Below are 21,525 nucleotides of genomic sequence, written 5' to 3'. Positions count from 1 at the left end.
GCTTTGGTCAAAATGTAAACATTTGGAAAGAAACCATAAGCTTTTCTAGTTTATCATTCACCTTTAGTCACTCTCACTTCCCATACAAATGAACTTCAGTCTGTCTTCTGTTGCGATTATCAGTTTTATGTACAAAGAAAGGTGTAAAAATATCAATACTTTTAATAAAAGACCTCATATAGATGATGTAAAAATATGAGATTCTTGAGTCAGAGTATTTTAGTTATCTGATGCACCTTTGGGGCTATAAGGATTTGACGTATGCATTAATTCAGATTTTTCCAGTCAGTTTGAAAGGTACAATCTTTAGATGCAGTTGTTTCATTAGAAGCAGTGGTTGCGCCTTCCTTCCAGACACTGCCCACCACAGTGATTTATGTAGCCAAGCTCTCCACACTGCACATCAGGATGGCACTTGGTTGTGGGCCAGCCCCTCTTGACAATGATACTCAAATCACTGCCTGGGAGAGAGAGAGAGAGGCCTGGTACACTCCTGTCTTTCCAGTGTTAAGTGCAACCTCAGCTTTTCTTACATCTATTTTTAGAATATTAAATGTGAAAAAAGAAAAATAAAAAAAATATAAGAATAGTTGCGTATCTCCAGCTTTTCTGAACTTCAAACATATCAACTTAATACCAGGTATGTTGCAATTGAACTGCAGCAAAATTTAGAAGTACAAGATGATGCAGCAAAATACCAGATGCTAATGAAGAGGAGTTTTCTTATGCAAATACTAACTCCTTATTTCTTTTCTCCATACTATAGACAGTAATAGCCCTTTTCATAATTACTCTTTGCTTGAAACATTTTAATATACTTTCTCTTTTACATGAATTTGTCTTTTTTTATTAAATCTACTCAGCTTTTATATCCTTTTTAGCCCCTAAAGTTTCTGTGAAACATTTTTATCAGTGCATTTCTAGTTTTAGATTTTAATTAGGTTATCATAAAGTCTTCACTTTTTCATTAGGACATACTTAATTTAGTCATCTTTCCTGCAAATGAAAAATCCTCAGAAATTCTTTCTATTTTTAATTTTATAAGATAAATGCTGAGAAAGGAATTATGTTCTTAATAATGTATGGTGACAACTACTGTAAAAATGAGTCAAAAGTGGATTTGGCTGGTACTTCTTAAAAACAAAGCAACACAATAAAGAGCCATTAGAACTGCAGGATAAACTGTCAAAAGCTGAGAAAATATGTTTTGAACCAGATACTCAAGATCTTTAACTCATGCAATGAGAGTGCAAGGAGAAGAAGAATTAAAGACATAGAAAAGGATAAATTCATGTTACGCAAGTTTTAATGTACTAAACTAAGTCCCTGGGAAAATTCTAAAAAGCCATCAGTCTCAAGAGGTCACACAGAGAGAAATATTCACAGTTCTGTGGAACCTCTACTGGGCAAAAGCAAATAGCTTCAAGTTATGATATATTAGTTGTCCCAGATGTACTACATTATATCTGGTATTAATCCAGTCCCACCTTGCACCAGCAGCATGCTGCTAATGGCATCAAGGCCAGCTCCAGTTGACACAAAGTCAGCACTGAAGGCTTTATGCCAGACTGCTGCTGCTCTGTAGTAAGAGAAACCTTCTGATGCCTCAGTAAAACAGTGCTGATGCTCCCCTACCCTGCTGCAACAGGAACTAGACTCCTCCAATACCTGAAGACAAATAACAACACACATAGTCTTCTTCTGACAAATTCAGAGCAAGACCTCCTCTCTGTCCAGGTAACATCCTACAGCAAATCTGAGGAAAACATTTTTTAGCTTCCTCTTTTGACACACTGGCAGCTGATCTACATTTTTTCCTTCACACACCGGAAGAGTACTTTAATGAATAATTCTATACATTAGAGCTCAAGGCAGTTATGGAGACGTGATGATCCGTGTTTCCTCCAAAGAGTGAAATGAATTTGGATCTTGCATTTTAGAGCATTGTCCTGAATGCTAGTCAAGTGTGGACATTACAAAGGCAGGGACAGAACCTCTCCCTTGTGTATTGTATCAGCCAGGCAAACAGCACAAGCAGACACACACCCACTCACACCCCCACACATACACACCCCTCTGCACATAAAAATATTCAGCAAATTTATGACAAATCACCAAATTAATCCTGGGATATACTAATAACATTTTAAAATAAACAAATGCTTACTCATTCAGGGCTATGTAAGCATCACTTATATTGTGGTTTTAACTTATACAGCATGCCAATAAAAATTTGGACATATCTTAATTATTTATTGCTCTGATTTCATTTTCCTTACTGAACTACACATTCTGAAAAAAAAAAACCAAACCAAAACAAGCCACTCTGGGCTTCATTCCCTGGGGCTGGAGTGGGAATACTTTAAAATAATTTTAGTGGGAGTTATTAGGTAGGCAATAAAAAAGTATTGTCATGTATTTACATTTAATATTATAATTACTAGTGTAACCAAGACAATAGTGCACTGTAGGTTATTTCTTCACTCCAGAAATGTTTTCTTCCAATGGACTTCAAGGCTACATTAATTATTTGTAGCTGTAAAAAGTCTAGTCCAGTACAGTCTCATCATATTCCTTTGCCGCAAATCCCATCAACTCTGTTCTAAGCTTATTTTTTAAAAGTTTTACTTGAGGATCCATCTGTATGGGGAATAAATTGTTTTGAATCTTCTATTGCTTATTTTAAGAAAATGTACTCAAGCAAGGTCACAGAAACTACTTGCTACAATATCACTTAGTCCACCTTTAGCTAAGTATCAAAGTATCATATTTCCACTTTTATAAACATAATAGAGTTGTAAAACATGAAGAAACACACACAAAAAAACAGAAGATTAGTCAGAAAAAAAAAATAGTAAATTAGTTGTACATTAAATATGTGCACATTAATATTTAGCAAAGTATATTTAAATACCACCAAAAAAATATCTTGGTTTTAGGCCACCATCAAGGCTTTCTTTCCAGGACTGTTTGGGACAGGGGATGGATTTATTTGTTTAGTATCTTCTTACGTGTTTGTAAATTATGGAAGTTTTGCTCCCTCTTCTGGTTATATCCCTGTAACATGTTGGAAACAAATGCAATCGAGCCACTCTGGTGGCTGATTATTAATAGGTGTGTTTTGAGTATCTCTGAGGAATAGCTCTACTGAGTCAGATGTTTGGATAAGTGCTGCAGGTTTATGTTGGCAAGAGTGATTTAAGGCGGGACAATGGGTGCAGAGAGCCTACAAGGGAGACAGAGACATCACATAAAAATACCACTGATGTTTCCATAGATTCCTAAGGCACAAGTCCTGGGAGATGGGGTATCCAGTAACCTGGATAAGCACTACTACACACTCGTCTGTACTTTCCCTCAGCATCCACGCCTGGTCTGCTGAGGAGCAGACACTGGGCTAGATGGATTTTCAGTCAGAGCCAGAATGGCTACGCTCATGCTGCTATGAAAGGTAAGCACTAGGAAAGTAAACATTTCTCCAGTGTCTAATGACTAATGAATGTCAATAAGGCAACTTACAAGTAATAGCAAACATGAATGTGGAGCAAAATGTAAGATCTGCTCTGCACCTCTCCCCCACATTCTCTGCTCAGTTTGCATTCCCATTGCCTGTGTGTCAGCGAGTGCTCAGTATGTGCAAGGAAATGTGAACACTCTACAAATGTACTCTGAAGAATGCAGGATGTAAGGTTTAGCTTGGTATAGGTTTGGGGTTTTTTCAGGTTATTTTTATTCTTTACTGAAAGGAAGTCTTCAAACATTGTCTATGCAGAAAGGTAATTTATCATCATATGACCATACATCACTCTCACTCTCTCTCTCACACACACACAAAAGGTTTGCAAGCAGAGGTGGTTTTTTTAAGTGCAGTTAAGCCTGAAGTTTATGGCACAATTTTAAAATGTTAAAAAAATCATTCCATTCAAAAAAAAAAATTCTGAAAATTAGCCAGTAGTTTTAAGCACCGGTACCAAATAAAATAAAATAAATGGCTTACAGAAAGAAGAAAAATATAGATTTGTTTCTTCAGAAACCTCTAGGTTCTTCAGAATAGCATCCTTTCCCTAGCATGCAGATTGCAGTTTTGTGTCTGCCTACAACCACCACAGTCTCTACATGTTTATACCTTACTTAAACCTCACTTTACTTAAACTAAAATTTAATTAAAATGTAGTATTACCCTAGGTGCTCATAACACATAGGAATGTAAGTGTTTTCACAGTACATGTAAAACACATATTCAGCATCATTTTTCATGCAAAATTCAGATGCTGTCATAATCTCTTAATGAAGCCTAGAGTCAGTAGGCCAGGGGAGTAGTTAGCACACAAGAGACTCATGGCAGTCAGGTTTAGTATTTCAGGCAAAGCATAGGACCCATTTCCAGAAATCCCTAACAATTTCAGATGGAAGAAGATGCTCAGGTAAGCCAGCAGATAAGAGTTGCCTCTGACCTAGCAGTCACATGGCTGTTTTTCAAAAAAGCACAGGTATACGCTCTTTCTGCAAGTCAGTTAAGCAGGTCCATCTGTCACCACTTCTTTGGCTGGGGCCCTTTATTCTGTCTAGTTTTCACTTCAGTCACCAAAATTCTTTAGATTCTGTCTAATCTGTCAGCAAGTCCAGAATACAGCATATTTGTAGTTTTAGACCTCCAGGCATCCTGACTACTCACAGAGTGGTGGGGCTCCCATACATGCAGAAACCAGAGTGTATAGAAAGAAGACTCAGAGACTTGGGTCTTGTCTTGGTATAGACTGGAGATACAAATAGGCTCCGTACACTTTTCAATTTGGGAGATGAGAATTGGAAAGCATTCCTGATTCCCATAATATAGACAAACTCTTGTGTAATTAGGTAAAATACTCTAAGGAGAGGGGGAACTGATAGGGGGAACTGATAGGCTGAAAGGCTTTAAAGTTTGCTTTGGTAACCATATCTTCTTTCATGCACCCTAAATTAAGACAGTCAAGGACAGAGTAAACTGGAGCCTCAAATGATCAAAATATGTCATACAAAATAGATGAAAAAGAAATAGAAAAGACGTGAGGAAAAATTGAAAGGGACAGGGGTTTTGGAAATAAATATTTGAAAATGAATATTAGAGACATAACAGTCTTTTGGAGTAAAAGATCTAGAAGAAACTTCTAAAACATAAAATGGACACCTTAAAGAAATACATGAAAACAAACTATCTTAAATACAGGTATTGTGCAAAGTACATCTTTGAGGCTCTATAATTAAGTATATAAATTTGTTAATGGAGTATATAATATTTGCTTTTTGTTTTTGTTGAAGGTGTGGAAGACAAAGTGAGAACTAAGCCAGCCTTTACCTGACTTTATTGCTGGTAAGTGGTTTGTCAACCTTAATCAAGTCAGTGGCAAAAGCCTCCAACTTTACTAGGACTGGAATTTGGATCTTAAAAGTATAAGATACTGAACTATCTGGTAATTAGCATGCATTACAGTCCCAGCACCAGACTCCCAGCCGTTGAATTAACTCAGGACTATCCTGGCACAGCCACTAGCACGGCAGGCGACCCCAAGCATTGCGCTGCTGGGCTGCTGACAGACAGCACTCTCTGCAAAGGCACCTCATCCAGTCTGTTTACAATGGATTATAAGTGGCATATTAAAACCAGTGTGGTTTTCCCTGCAACAAAATGAACTAGCGTAGGCAAATCTGAAACTCTGCTCTCCTGCTACTTGTATTCCCTTTGCTAAGTTATTCTAGGGAAGAGAGCTAGGAATAGCCTGCAATACTGTAACTGGGGCTAGTCACCAGGTGGGCTCCTGGTAGAGATAGAAGTTTTAATAAAGCCAAGACACTATCCAGATGATATTTCATTCACTGGCAGAAGATATTGATGAGACAAAGTCTAAATGTAATATGGCTTTAGAAATACATGGAAAAATAATACTCGATTTCTTAAAAATTAGAAGCATGAACTCAAATAAAACATCAATGTAAGCTGTGGTTGGTCATTGCAACTCTCCTGTTCTTTTTTTAGATAACAAATATAAATCTCCATGTTAACATTTCAATGCTCTGAACTAAGCCTATTTCTACAGCATTTTAAATAGAAAATAATATTAAACATAACAAGAACTAGACAATAGAGATGATTGCTAATAACATAAGCCTAGCAGTATATGCTAATGGAAATGGTCCATTTCTCCTGTGACTAGCAAAAATGTACCAACTTGTAAAATACACAGCCAAGTGACGTAAAAGTATACAGGCCTGGTAAAAAGTAGGAGACATTGCACAGTTTTGTAGATTTCTGCAAACTGTACTTGGTCTCTTAGGGCAAGGCAGACCAGGAATTCCTATATGAGCAAAAAAGTACAGAAACTAACCCACGAGTTCTAAATAAGCAACATGATCACACATCTAGGTGATGTAAACTATGTCTTCAGTAATACTGTTAGCTGTAAAAAAAACCCAAAATCTAGAACTTTTGATCCCAAGAAAGATTTTAAAACCACAGTTGAAAATTACTTTTAACATGTAGGAAGTAAAAAAAACACATTAAATTGAACATTCATGAATCTTCTAATTTTGAACTAAAAGGACTAAGCAATACACACACATGCAGCAAAAAATAAGTAACATTTTTCAAACATCCAGAATTCACTACCAAGAGCATCGTCAACTTGCCTTTTCGCCCATTAACAGGTGGGTTTTGATGTTTTTCCTCATTATCTTTATAACATTAAAAACAGACAAGGATGATTAATAACTGGAACAGCTACTATGATGAACAACGTAACTATAGCACACACAAATATTTTGCAAACTATGTTAGCACAATTCCATGCACAATGCTTGAGTTACCACAAAACACACACAGAGTGAACAGGGAGTGCACAGTACACACCAATGAACAACACACACTTAAGAGACAGAAGCATAACAAAAGCTAGAAAAATACAAACTGTACTATAATGAAAAATAGGATGGCAAAGGTCTTGAAGGACACTTTGGATGCTTAAGTGAAAACTGCAATTAAAAATAAAGACAAACACTGCTTTCCAGATCCCAAATCTTGAAATTACTCTAGCATCCAGATTTCTGAACAAGTACAGAGCCCTATCACAGTAGGTATTTCTGACTTTAAGAAGAAAATATTTTCTTTTTCTCTTAAATAATGGGAGTAAGGTCCAAGGCATAAGATTGCAAACAAACTGGGATTCAGGCACTTACACTTTTAAGCAGGAATGGCATACTTATATTTAGCTAGTAATTTTTCCTACCAGCTAGTACTAAAGGAGTTTTGCTCAGCTTGTGATTTTTTTGGGCCACCCTTCTGGAGTACTTAATTCCTTCCACATAACTGTACTAATACACTCAGTGCATGATCCTTCTCTGCGCTTCATTCCACAGGCCTTAAGATACGTAAAGCACTGCCTCCTTTTAGGCAATGAAGTTTAGCATTGGTCTAGCCCCAAAATATTTATAACCAGAAAAGTTTATCTGTGCTGCTTTTCCACACCTACCACAGAAGCAGAAATGGTCTGTGTTGTCACAGACAATTATTAAGAGAGATAACAGAATGTAACCTATTAACAGTGCATGTAAATGCACATTTATGCTTTTATGATTTTTCCTTTGAGAAAGAAAGTGAAGAGGAGAAAAAATTATGGTTAAAAAAATCTTTAGATCTCTCCATGTGTGACTTCCTCTAGGTGATCCTACTCTGGCAGGGGGGTTGGACTAGATGATCTTTCTAGGTCCCTTCCAACCCCTAACATTCTGTATTTCTGTGATTATGTGTTTTCTGACATTAGAAGCTCAAGTTTTATATTATAAACACATGACATTTGAGTAGAAAAAATATTTCCATCTGTTTGATTTGATCATCATCTATCAGTTCTCATCACACTAACTTCTTTCTTCTCTCAACTGAACTGTCTCCCAAGCAGGATGAGGGACATCATACAAAATAGTAATGTATTTCCAAGTAACGCAGTTTCCCACCAGTTTTGTTCTGCATCATCACTCTGCCTACTCAAACTAGGCAAAAAAAAAAAAAAAGAAGTGTCATGATATAGTACTGTTTACCTCTCTCTTTGTAAACAGTATCAACGCAAAGTAAAGGGCACCACATCTAAGGGGTGTCCACTGAGATCTGCTAACGTTGCAGTTTGATCACGGTGACAGAGTACTTTCATAAAGAGAGATTTAAAGAAAAATAAAGTTTAATTATTTTTGTGGGTTGAGCTATTTTTAGCATCCACAAATAGGTAAATAAACTATGCTTTATTGAATTTTTTTTTCTTGTTCTGACAGAAAATGATATAATTATTAACTGGATTTTGAATTTTAATGTAATTTTAGGCTGGCTGGTCAAGATTCCCTATGGGGTCAGTGAAAATGTTTCTAAAGGAGATAGGCACTTGTGGACAGACAGACCTTCCTCGACCTCTGATTCCTGAACTCCAGTAGGCTGATTTTCTTCATCTCCTGATGCATTTGTATAAGCAAGGTATGACAGAGGGGAAAAAGCAAGACAAAAACATGCATGCTGTGTTACAAGCTGTTCAAATTAAAAGACAAACATCAAACAAAAGACATTCACAGTAGCATACAAACCCTCAGTCTGTGGCATAAGCAATTTTTTGAGTGAATCAAAAATGAAATAAATCCTTGTGTTATTTTTCATTAATATCTCTGGTTTATTCCAATGAGATTCTTTTGCAAGTAATGATGGTCATATGCAGCCCTTAATATCCCTTGTTGCCGATTTGTTATTAAATTATTGGAGCAATGGAAAGCAGACAGTAAGTACCAAAGCAGAGAAAGCAGACATATGTTGGTATATAATTGGTTTAAAAGCATCTCCTGTTTGGTTTTGCTTTAATTTTTCTAGAAATAAAAGTCCAAGCCTCTATTCTAGATGAACATATTCAAAATCATGTATAAATCATAAACAAGTGGGTATACTCAGTATTGTAGTAAGTGCAGAAGAGGTAATGCAAATGTTTTTCCCTCTTGGAAAAAAAAGTCCTGAATTTGTCAGATAATATGCTTTTTACCTGGATTTCAGAGTAGTTAGAATTCAGAAAAGAAGACACTTCTCTATAAGTAACTACAGTTGCCTAAAGCACATCTAAATATTAGAGGACACTGAAATAGTCAGAAACAATGGTGAGATTATCATGGTTAATGATAAGCAACACAAATATACTTATTTTATGTTATTGATAAAGAACCATAGCTTTCTTCTGTGTCAAAGCTCATCTAATAGCTGGGTGTACCATATCCCTGGCTTTAATTTAAAAGCCAGTTATTCGTTGAACACTGCTTTGATGTGATGCAATATACTGTAGCTTTTCAAGGTTCAGATTTTGATTACTTATTGATTTTTTTGTGTTCTCTGTTCCCCATTTTTTTCCAGTTCTCTCACTACGTGTATAGGTTTATGTGCAGCTAAACAGCTCATTGGATTATTTTATTTCAGATCTAGCTAGCATGTAAGAATAATCTAAAAACTACTTGTTCCAACAGGTTATTGTTAACAGGGAGAGAGATTTCAGGTATACTCAAAGCCAGTGCTATGGAAACTAATCTCTACATAGATTTGTGCTGTGTAATTCTGTGATAAAATCATGACACTTAAATTCCAATTGAAATTATAACTTTGAAAATTCCAATTAAAATATTCAGTAAGGACACCATCTATACAGTAAAACTTATAGAATAGAATGTGCACAAGTTGTGCCAAAGCCTTTAAACAATCAATTCCATTGAAATGGAACTAAAATGTTTTTGGCATGTTGATACCCTGGAACATAAATGAACAACAGCTGTTTTGGACACAGCTGTATGACTCTTTACCCTGTTTTACTTATGTCCTTTGTAGTCTCAGACCTAGATGGTCAGACCTTCAACCAGCATAAAGAAAGAGGTGTTTAATTCCTGAAATATCATGAACAATTACTTCCCTTGAAAAGTCGGAAACATTCAAGTAAGCACCCTTAGCCCTGTGCTACAGACAACATTTGTTTTTCTATGAAAGTTTTACTAAATGTAAAAATATATTTTCACATTCTTCAGGGACTGAGGAGTCTGCCACATCACAGGAGAGTGAAAGAAACATCCAGAAGTAAAACCCAAACATATATTTTTTTGCAAGTTCCTAGTTGAAATTAAAAAAACACACTGTAGATTCACGCCTTATCCTAAGGCACCTTTGCTAGTTATATAAATTATGTTAATTAAGCTATTGTCTTTACTTTCTTATCAAGCACACATAATGCAAGTTACCCCATGGAAGCACAAAGGAGTCTAACAGTTCCACAGAAATATCCACACAAAAAGAGGGTGCACACAAAGATATGCACCTTAATCTTTCAGACTGCTTTTTTTGACCAGTCAAGTTCCTAGCCAAACTGAATGTAGTCCAAATTCCTATCCTACATTATTAACATGTAATCAATCACCTTTTACAAAACAAACTACCCATATGACATATATTTTTTAAACCCTGTGAAATCACAGCTGATACAGTCTGAAAGAATTATGACCAGCATGAATGCAGGTTCTCTGCAATTAGATTATAATAGTTTTTCTCTGTCTCCCATCGAACTATGATAGGGCACTGGAAAACACACAATGAAATTCCTTCTCATTTTGCAAAATTATGCCTCATTTAACAGAGAAATTATGTTCTGATTGAGACAAAACCCCCTAAAATAAGCAGCATGTCCTTCTGTCAATAGTATGTGTTTTTTCCTAACCATCGGGTGTCTCAGTAACTTGCACTCCATACTCTATGAGTTGCAACAAGATTAGAAATTGTATCTGAGAGATAAAAAAACTAGAGTTATGGCTGGCAGCTATCCCTGATTAAACCTAATCAACTATCCCTGTTAATTTGATCCACAGATAATTTTATTCTCGAATAAGATCACCCATACCTGAAATTAAGAAGGGACAGCTAATCAGTGTTAATGTCAGCTTTAACAGCCCCTGAAATAACTTTGCCAAGAGACAAGATTATTATGAGATCATGTAATTAAAGTCTGTACCATAGAGCATAAATAGAAGGGCAAATCCTCACTGAACTCTGCTATTCACTAAATTTTTGAGCACTTCATTATTATACTTGAAGGTTTTATTACATTGGTTTCTTTCATCTGACATAATTTTCTAGTTTTTATTGTGAGATGGATAGTTTGGGCTTTTTTGTAGGGATGAAAAAAAAAAAGAGCTATGTGTATTTTTAAGAGTAAAAGAAAAATTTCTCTGATTAGTAATTAATAACAAACTGAAAGGGCTAATACTGAAAACTTTCAAGAACACTTGATGGTGTTCCATTTTAATTAGTAGCAAATAGTTATTGAGTTCATCCTTCTACCAAGGTGAGAAAGAACAAAGAAATGCATTATATCCACATATAAATGGCATGAATCTTGCTAACCCTTAGGAAATAAAAGTATTCCAGTATTCACTTCTTGTCTATAGCACTAATAATACAGAAAATTTAAGAGTACATAAAAAACAAATGCAGTTTTATGCTATTGTTCTTCTATACATGTTCATTAGAAACAAGATATCTCTTTCTTTAGTATAATTTTGAAATACACAAGTAAAAAAATGTCTTGTGACTTTCCAGTACTAAAAACCTGATAAAACAGTAAGTGGTTCCAGACTTCTTTTCAGAACCACTTTACAACCATCTAACATGAAAGTTTGCTAAACTAACAAAGTCTAAAGCTAAACCCAAACTGCTTAGATTTTTCTAGTGTATTTATAGTAAAGTCTGGCTAGGTAAGATAATGACATGCATGTCCAAGATACCCAGTCTTTCTTCTGAACATGTAAATCTCATACTGGCAGCAACACAGCTGTAGGACACTAAGGAATTAGCCAGAATGTCATGACCACAAAAACTTGTAAATGCAACGTAGCTAATGGTATTTGTACATTCTCCTACTGAGCTTGTGCAACTCTGAGAAAAAGACATATAGGTTAATACACTACAGTTAGGAATGGGCCTTCATAGCTACTCACAGCTAGATTTCTTGAAACAAACATAAACTGAAGTATATATATCCTAAACCGATGTCCTTTAAGTTTTCCTAATTTTGAAAACAGTTACCTAGAGGGTTTTTTTCCTGTAGACTCCTTCCTGTCCAGTTGTAGTCATACAACCATAAGCCCAACACATTCATCATTATACTTGTGTTGCACTGGAGCAAAAAATCTCCCAAACTGCCAATTACACCCTTATAGCTACTTCAGTCTCTGCAATTCTACTACACTTTAAGAAATGGGAAAAATTTTTAACTCTGTAGCAAATACAGATTATTCAAATCTATACAGGCTAAATGAGACTACTGTAGGAGTTACAAACATAGAAGTTTTTCTCTTTTACAAAACTGAGGTGACTTCCAGTTCCTTTTTGTCTTCTGCTAACTCTTTTCTTCGAATAGAAAGGGCTGCTTTGTGACAATGACATTCTCCAGTGGGGTCATATAACCTTCCCAACAACACACAACTGTTTTTATTATCACCAGGACACATAACAACATACAAAAATCTACTCAGATGTCTATAAATTTTTCAGCTTTACTTATTGTTTTATTTGTTAAATAGTAACAGAAACCCATTCTACTATAATAAGAATTTTTGCTTCTCCTGAACTTCTTTTGTTTAAAATAACTTTTTGTAAAATTAAATTCTCCACAGTAAAAAATTGCTATTAATCATAATCATGTTCTGTCACTGACAGAAGTTAGGTAATCTGTTGTTCTTGTACAGCATTATTACTTCTAAAGAAAACTATTATTCTCCTTAAAGAAAAGTATTAGAAAATGCTAAAGACAATTAGGAAAAGCCTCAAAATAGAACTACATAGTTATTAGAATATGGACTCTTAATTCAAGACAGAAAATTATATAGAATACTATGTAAAAGCTGTATCTATGGATTACACTATTAACTACTGTGTTTACCACCTTTATATCTGTAAAGTTCAACATGAAATGTGTCTAGTTACTGTATTTGAATCATTGATGATGCTTTGATTGTATATTAAAACTCCAGTATCTCTGGATTTGACAATATTCCATAAACTCAGATTTTTCAAAGGACTACTTTAGACAGAGGTAAAGGAAAATATTACTCAGGCTTCAAGTAAAAACAAATAGACTTTCTTCAGTCCCAGCAGTACTTACCAGAGCAAACAATTCTAGCACTCCTATAAAAATAATTATGTTATTGTATTTATTATCTTTCTCTATATAGAAGACTGCTACCCTCCTTAATCAGACACAGCAGAAATATGCACTACCTCACAACTGCTGCCCTAAAGAGCTTACAGTCTAAATAGATATACTAAGCAAAGAGCAGGGAAGAGTGGTAAAACATGAAAGTATACACAGCACTGACAGCAAACAGTATGTGATCAGCTGTGACTATGTCCTGGAAAGTCTAGACTGTATTTCATATAAGCATTTCACAACACACAAGACGACAAAGAAATGAGTATACTAGGGTGATGATCTGAGAAAACAAGAGTTTTCTTTTCATGAAGATTTGTTTCCAAAATGGAAATAAACACTGTAAACATTGTAAATACTAAATTAAAAAGTCTGATGAGACAGAAACAGTAATACTACAGATAGACCCTCAGTGGTATAACCAAGGACTGCAATTGATATCTTGTGACTTGCTATTAAACAAATCAAATTATCTTACTGGTAAAAAAATACAATAAGATTTATTTTTAAGCAAAAGTACTACAACTTTTTGAAAGATTAACTCGATTGAATTAATTTTTTCTCCTATATTATTTGAAAATTACCTAGTAATTCAGCAACTGTGTAACATTACAATGTATTTGCAATAAAAACATTGCTCTGTTAAATGCATGGCTAACAGTAAACATGTTAAACAGCCTCAGATGCCTAAATTTAAATATGTGCCTGAAGTGCTCATCCTGAAAAGTACATACATACATACATTAACTGTTGATTCGTAAATCCTAGGTATTTTAAAACGGGTACATGCCTGGGTGCTTTTCTAATGATGATCATATTTAAATAGTGTTATTTATACTGTCTTTTTCATGCTGAACCCTTTACAACTTGTAAGCCACAGATCTGAATACATAAAAAAAGACTAAATAATTAAGACAATAATTCTGGCTATGTCTGTGCAATAAAGTAACATCAATTGCAGTTGGGTTTATTTTTCCCTATACAGCCTTTCAAAAAGGCTTTCAGTTGAAAAACAAACCCTCCTTTATGTACAGACCTTCATAAGATTCTATCTCCTTGTCTCCATTGTCTAGGGAAGGTGACAAAAACACAAAAGAACAAACAAATAAAATAAAAAAAAAGGAACCAAAGCACAGGGGTTAAAAACAACAGAAGTTTTATAAAAGATACAATATACATCTTAAGAAGGATTGAAAAAAAGGAGTGTATATGGCCATTTAGACTGATTTTGCACAGCACATCTATTTATCAGAAATGGAAGAGTGAAAATGTATTTGCTATCAAAAATGTATTTATATACCTCTGTTTCTAAACATTTGGAGAGATGTCTCCGTTTACCAGTGCTTTTGTAAGACATTAAAGATAAGCAAAATTAGTCTCAGTGAAACACAAATCATTAAATACCTTGCTGAAATTTCCTGTTTTAAAGATTATTACCTCTCTGGTTCTTCCTGCTTCAAAATGCAGAGGTTTTATATTAGCAATCAGTAATACACTCCAAGTGACTAGCTATGCTGCTAACTTCCAAAAGAGCCAGAGTTTTATCACTAAACAACATTAAAAAAAAATCATTTCCTGTGCCTGTTGAAGTCAGTGACAAAACACCTATTGAATTCAAAAGGAACAGGATAATGCTAATATTTATTCCATCTTGTTTCATGTGTAATGCAGTGTTGATGAATATTGCACTGCTGATTTCAGTCAAGAATATTATAGATATTAAAACAGATGAAAATACAGTATAAAATGCAATACTACTGTTGAATTCTAATACTGTACACAACACTCAAGATTTCAACTGTAATGCCAAAAGAAAATAATAAATGTCATTTACTTTCATCAGCAATTTTGCAACGTCGTTAAGGAGAAAACCATAAACTTACTTCTCTCCAACGTCCCCTTTGGTGGGAGCTGCGGTAACTGCCTGCCCCTTCGCCCTACTACTGGAGTGCTTGATGGACTTGTCTGAACAGACCCAGTTCGAGGATGTGACCTATGAGACACATATCAAAACAAACCACAGCCATTAAACAACAAATTCATCCTTAATACCATCAAGAACTGATAACGTGACTAAGTAGGCTTTGGAAGAAGAGCCAAACTAAGGCTGAACATCCATAAGATGTTTGTTTGCACTGTCAAGCCAGAAAAATGTATTGTGTGTATAGTCATGTGCGTATGGATATCATACCCACATACACATAAAATTATCCACAGGTCAAATTCAACAATCTTTACTCAGCTTGGTTTTGGTTAAATTACTGTTAATGGGCAATGAAATTACAGGGATTTGTCTAAAGAAAGTAATAAACTGAGAAAAGTCCCTGGTATTTTACTCTCTCACTGGGGATTTGATGCTACTAACTCTAACTCTCAGAAAACAAAAGAATGTATTCTGCAGCTCTAAAATAAGGAGAGGCTTTAGTGAACATCAGCTGGACCAAAATGTATTCATCTTTTTACTGTATTATGTTTATTTAAGCTAAGAGTAATGTATTGAAATCTTCCAACTGTCAATCAGTAAAGGATAGCACTAAAACAGGAACAATACAGACTATGGCACAGTAAAATGCAGTCAGAGCAAATGGTGGTTACAATGGCAATTAGTAGACAAAGTTAGTACAGTCCATTTAAAGAAACTTTTTTTTTTTCAATTAAAAAAAATAGTTTCATTTGATGTTGTTATGATGGTTGTTCCACAAGCGATGTCTGATAAACACAAAAAAATTCTCATTCTGTAAGAGAAGCATATGAAAGTTATGAGGTGCTTTATGTGGGAAACCATCCAGGATTCCTGATAAATGAGAAATCACAAACAAATGTAGTTAAGTACTGTTAGCAAACAATTTGCAATGGCAGCCACACCATTATATCCGGAGTAGAATATAAATAGTGTATTGGCACTGAAAGGGTTAGTATCTATTGCTACTAGTGATCGGCTAAGGATGAGGCGATACCAATCAGCTACTGGGAAAAAAAATGGTGAACTGGCGGGGCAGAAGGGGATTAGTCTGATTGATTTGTCTGTTTCACCTCGGTAAGGCAGGTGAAGGAGGGGCAGATCTTCCAGTCATTAATGAAGGCATCGACCTGATGAGGTTTGAGTCAGGACGCTCTGTGGATCGGGAGCGGGAGCTGGTCCGCTCTAGCATAGGACGTTGCTCTGTTGATCTGGATCTTTGATATGGCTGTCTATCTGCTGCTTCACAATTCCTGTAATGTTAGTCAAAAAGCAGCTCAGTTGACCTTTGACTTTTCTGTTAATTATAAAATATGTTGCATAATACTGGTTTGGAGCAAATCACTTTACGGTGTACGTTTTTTGGGAGTGTAAATTTTCTGAGTTCGCTTCTTGATAACATACAGGTTTTTTATACATGTATGATTTGGCTTGCTCCATCCTCTTGGCGAATGAGCTGAAATGTTTCCAATGTCTTAGTAATGACTATCCATGCAATAGTCTGTTTCCTGACAATTATTTTATTAATTAATACATCAACCTTGGAGAAGAAGAATAGCTGACATAATATGAAGTCTCACTAAAGCTAAGGACTCAATTGTGCATTTTAGTTGAATATTTTTACTCACATGACTGGATTTTTACAGACTGCATTATCTTTAGAGGTAGTACTCTGGTTTGTAGGAAAGTCCATGTTCCAGATGTTCTAATTAACATATAGCATTTGAACTATTATTAGACTCAGGATATCTGTCCAAATACAGGCTAGGCTATAGTGGTGGATTCATACATGGTGCTCCAACTGTAGTCAGATGAAAATCTATAACATCACTAGTACTTGCAGATGTTCCACCAACTTGACAAAGTTTGATTCATAATAATATACAAAAGAATAATATTTTAACCACAGCCAAAAGAACTGTGCCAAAAACAACAATGGAAAAAATTACCATTAGAGATGCAGTGGGGAGAAATTGGACTGAGTAAATGAGAAATTCTTGATCAAGCAGTCTGGTTTTCTACTATCTTAGGCAGCTAAAAACGCCATTACTTTCAGAAATTTATCAAGCCCCACCTTTTTTCACAATGTAATTGGTCTGTTTGCAAGGAGTAATATTTGCTAGTAATATCCTAAACCACATAAAATCAAGGTAATTTAAAAAGTACAATCTATACTCTGATGGAGCTACTAATTAAATTCACACTCCCTGTACCTCATCTTGAGTAACTGAACAGCTATAAAATACAAATAGGGAACGTGTACCCTTCAGGACTTTTCCTTGAGCTATGTCATGCATTTTACAACTAAGTTGGTAATACAAAGAGTGACTGGATGATAATTAAGTGTAACAAGAATCCAAAATTTAATTAGTATCAAAAAGAGAGAGACACACCACAGCCTCATTATGAAGAGTCTTACGTTATTACTAGCATTTTATGTCTAAAAACCATACTGAGACTGAGCATAGCTGTCTCTAAGGTGGATAACTTTGCTGAAAAGTTTGATAAAAGATTCATTAAAATTAATGTTTCTTCAGGCCTTCCATGAGGTAATAATTGGACTCCTAGAACATATGAAGCAGTTGCTACAGACAGGTTCAGAATAATACCATTCACCATGAGCCTATGTATATAAGCTCCTAACAAGCAAACACAAAACAGTGAGACACACAACAGTAATTATAAGCTGAGGCACTAAAGATTGGAGGAAAAGTACAATGAGCCTGGCACAAAACCACAACATAATTACCTCACTTCTTCTTCTATCAGTTCTGTTTCTGAATGGGAAGCTTCATCAGCAAAAACATCCACTGTCTCGCTTCTTTTACATTGTGGATAGACAAAGAAACATAACCTTAGCCTTGATATGAATGTTGTTTAGTTTAGGTATTTGTTTAAGAGAGGTTTCAGCGCTAAGGAATGTGAGCAAGGTGTCAGCCATCTGCATGGTGGTTGAAAAAATTACTACAGGGATAGACTATGGGACTAAATTCCAAGAAAAATATTCCTATATTCAACAAATTATAAAAGAGAACATGATCAAGGTCCAGACAACCCATCCCTACCTTTTTAGCCCATATATTTAAGAAAATCAGTGAGCCCACAGAAAGCTGCTTCTTTGGGTCTATCACACACAGTGAGCTAGAACAACACTTCTCCTGCCAGTGATTTGGGAACTATTGGAGCAGCAGCAACTGGGCAATACGGTGAGAGGTACCATCCAATTTTCTATTTCTCTCTCCTTACAACAGCCAGTAGGACATACAGAGGAACAGGTAAGTAGCAACCACATAATTCTTATAAATACTTCATGAGAAGTTAAGCCTCTTAGCCTCTGTCACTTGTTACTCTTAAGGCCTCATTCTCTTTAGCTGCAGTATTAAAAGTATTTTTTAGGATGTTAGGGATTTGGCCTATTGCCTGTACTAGAAGGCAGGGAGGCATTTTGACCATTAGGATCAATACTAATGGCTTAGTGGGCAGGTTTTGTATTCTGCAGAGCATCATGGAGCCACTATAGATAACCACTAATAGATAAAGGGGTCAGAAATTTAATATTAAATAGTTAATATTCAGTTTGTCAAAATCTGCAGCTGGCATTTACTTTAAGTGGAAGAACGACCAGTTCCCAGAAGTGAAGGAAAACATGGATTTTGGCAGTTAACCTTGTGCTTTTAGATGAATTTTTGGCTTTTTTTTTTTGTTGTTGACTAAAGGATTTGAAAACTGAGTTGTTACCCTCAAGATAGAGGCTACATCCTACAAACCTCTTAGTACCCACAGCAACAAATGGAGGGCTATACCAGCATACTGACAGTCCTCCACTTGAAAGTTCAACTGTGTGGTTTTAGATCATATACATAGGAAATTTTACTGTCTGTTCTTTGCCTCTACATTTTTTTGGTCCACATGTGCTATATGATCCAGATCTTCAGAAATGAACAGTCTTTTTTCTAGAAAAAATATCACTCTTGCAGTCTGCTTGGACAGTGAAGCTCCTCACCTACCACTCACTACACATTAAAATCACAACTCAGGAATGGAGGGCAAGTTTTTAAAACACTTCAACAACTTAAAAACAGAAGTTCATTGTTCACAGTTCTTGTGATATTATGCTCCTAAGTTTTCTAGATGAAAGTTTCCTCCTTTTTCATTATAATTCATATAATATGAATTACTCATTTTTAAAGAAGGAAATAAGTTTAATTATTCAACATCCAACTAATATTTTAATGCATGCTAGAACTGTTTATCTCTGCTGGCAGACTTTTCATTATAAAAAACACAGTTAAAGGAATGTCAAATAGTCACTTCCTCCATTTAGTACTGTCTATCTTGGAGTCCTTCTGTTTTTGCTAAGGATAACATACAGGGTAGGTTGCCTATTCCCCTCTCAAAATCCAGAAGACTGTGGGCACAACTCTCCCTACGCTGAGGAAAGAGTACAGCAGCAACTGTTTTGCTTCTTAACCAAGCACACCTATTACACTGAAACTGTCTGAGCTCTCTGTAAGCCACCATGCAGAAAGCTCTGAGAGTATTAATGATCTATTTCTATATTCCAAACCCATTAAAAACTAGAATCAGAATCCCATACTATGTAGGTATCACTGTAACTTCTAGCAACTACAGTATATAACCAAAAGTGCTACAACATAATTTTTTAACTATTGTTTTAGCTCCATTGTTCTAAATTCATACTCTGGAAACTTGAAAAGCTAATTCTTTTCCCAGTGCAGAAAATAACCATTTCTAACTTTTTTTTTCAGATTTGTTACTTTCCTTAACAAATGAAAAGGAGAATTTTCAAAAAATGAATACATTAACTGATCCAGAGTTCTGTATGGATAAAGCCTTATAAACGATGAACACTTTTAAACAGTAAGTAATCACAACAGTTTATGATATAATTATTTTTTTTCTCCTGAAAACAAGTGAACATAATTTATTTGAAAGCTCATGTTAAATTCTTTTATTGTGTGCAAGACTAAAAATGCAAGCTATGAGATAATGCCAATCATAATTTTAGTACTAGTTTGTTCTTGTAACAAAAAACTGAAGAAATAAAAATAGAACTGCTGTAGGATTACAGAACACTACAGTTCAGCTCCTAGCACATATTTTTCCATCTAGAAACACTGAGCACAGAACAAGAAAAATGCAGTGATACATTATCTAATTGTCATCATTACAAACTCTTGTTAATATACAATGGCAATACCTGTCAGTGTCTGTGGATGGCTGCTGGATTTCAATCCTTGGACATGTAATTCTTCTACTAGCTATAGGAACTTTGCTGTTTAGTCACAGACACAAGATCCTCTGTTAGCATAACATAGATAAGCATGTCTACAAACAACTGAGATTTCTAGTACCAAGCAAACTTAAATTTGAGTCATAAATAGGGTAATGGAAAATGGGAAGGAGCACAGTACTGCCAAATATCTAGATAAACTGGTGACTGGATAGCTCACCAAATCACTCATCTATTCCTATATAGAAACGTAATATAAAATTATAAGCTGCTATAGTTTTAAAAAACCAAGAACATAATGCTTTTATGTATGCTTGCAAAACAAAAAAATAGGAAGCAAAACAATATTTTTTTTCTGCAGTAATATTCTATCATGCTTTATATATATGCACTATATATATCTATGCACATACATGCACACACTCATCTGGTCAATCCACATGCACATTACACTGGTGGTGCATGTGGCAACTACACAACAGTCACAGGCATGACTAAACTGTAACATGCCGCTATCTGTACTACTTTTCTACTAGCAAACTAAGCAGACAAAGCAGAAAAATCAGTCATGATCCCAGGCACATTTTGCTGCACACTGCTATGCTCAGACTATTACAGCTACAGAAACTCAGTTGCTTACAGCTTGCTTAGGTATCTGTACATGGCATTGCAGTCACTTTGGTGAATCTGTTGTATACATATTTAATCGTGCTAACTCACGATGGCATGGTATAGTTACAAAAATGCTTAAAGAAAGCACACACATATATATATATATATATATAGAGAGAGAGAATTACTCTCCATAGCTATATCCAGAGAATTACTCTCCAAAATAAGTTTCATCATTGATAGATTTCCTGAAAAATAGCAAAGCCCTGCTTTAAGTAGGGAGTTTGACCAGATTGTTTTTCAAGGTTCTTTCCAATTTGTTTATCATTCTATGGATGCAGTCAGAGCTTTATGCTAGATATTACAATCAAGTATCAATAAAACCAACAAGTATTGTCAATCCTGGAACAATTAAGACTGAGATGATGTGAAGAAATATTTAATATCTTTATATCTAAAATCATACT

At 35.2% G+C, this 21,525-nt stretch overlaps 1 protein-coding gene across 50 annotated transcripts in view; it reads right to left on the bottom strand.

Annotated features, from left to right (window-relative positions):
- RIMS2 (regulating synaptic membrane exocytosis 2) overlaps positions 1 to 21,525 on the bottom strand; it is a 470,125-nt gene that overhangs the window by 120,610 nt on the left and 327,990 nt on the right. For 15 of the 50 annotated variants that reach the window (XM_051611522.1, XM_051611504.1, XM_051611510.1 and 12 more), the window contains 4 exons: positions 17,942 to 18,013; positions 16,266 to 16,445; positions 15,116 to 15,225; positions 14,269 to 14,301 (listed from right to left, as the gene is read on the bottom strand). In XM_051611522.1, coding sequence (XP_051467482.1) covers positions 14,269 to 14,301; positions 15,116 to 15,225; positions 16,266 to 16,445; positions 17,942 to 18,013 — 395 coding nt within the window. The remainder of the gene's footprint in view (positions 1 to 14,268; positions 14,302 to 15,115; positions 15,226 to 16,265; positions 16,446 to 17,941; positions 18,014 to 21,525) is intronic. The other 35 variants (XM_051611532.1, XM_051611539.1, XM_051611527.1 and 32 more) reach the window with 6 other exon arrangements.

The sequence above is a fragment of the Apus apus genome, chromosome 2, assembly GCF_020740795.1.
Source record: "Apus apus isolate bApuApu2 chromosome 2, bApuApu2.pri.cur, whole genome shotgun sequence".
Lineage (NCBI taxonomy): Eukaryota > Metazoa > Chordata > Aves > Apodiformes > Apodidae > Apus > Apus apus.
Note: the sequence above shows the minus strand (reverse complement) of the source record. Positions and strands in the feature narration are given on the sequence as shown.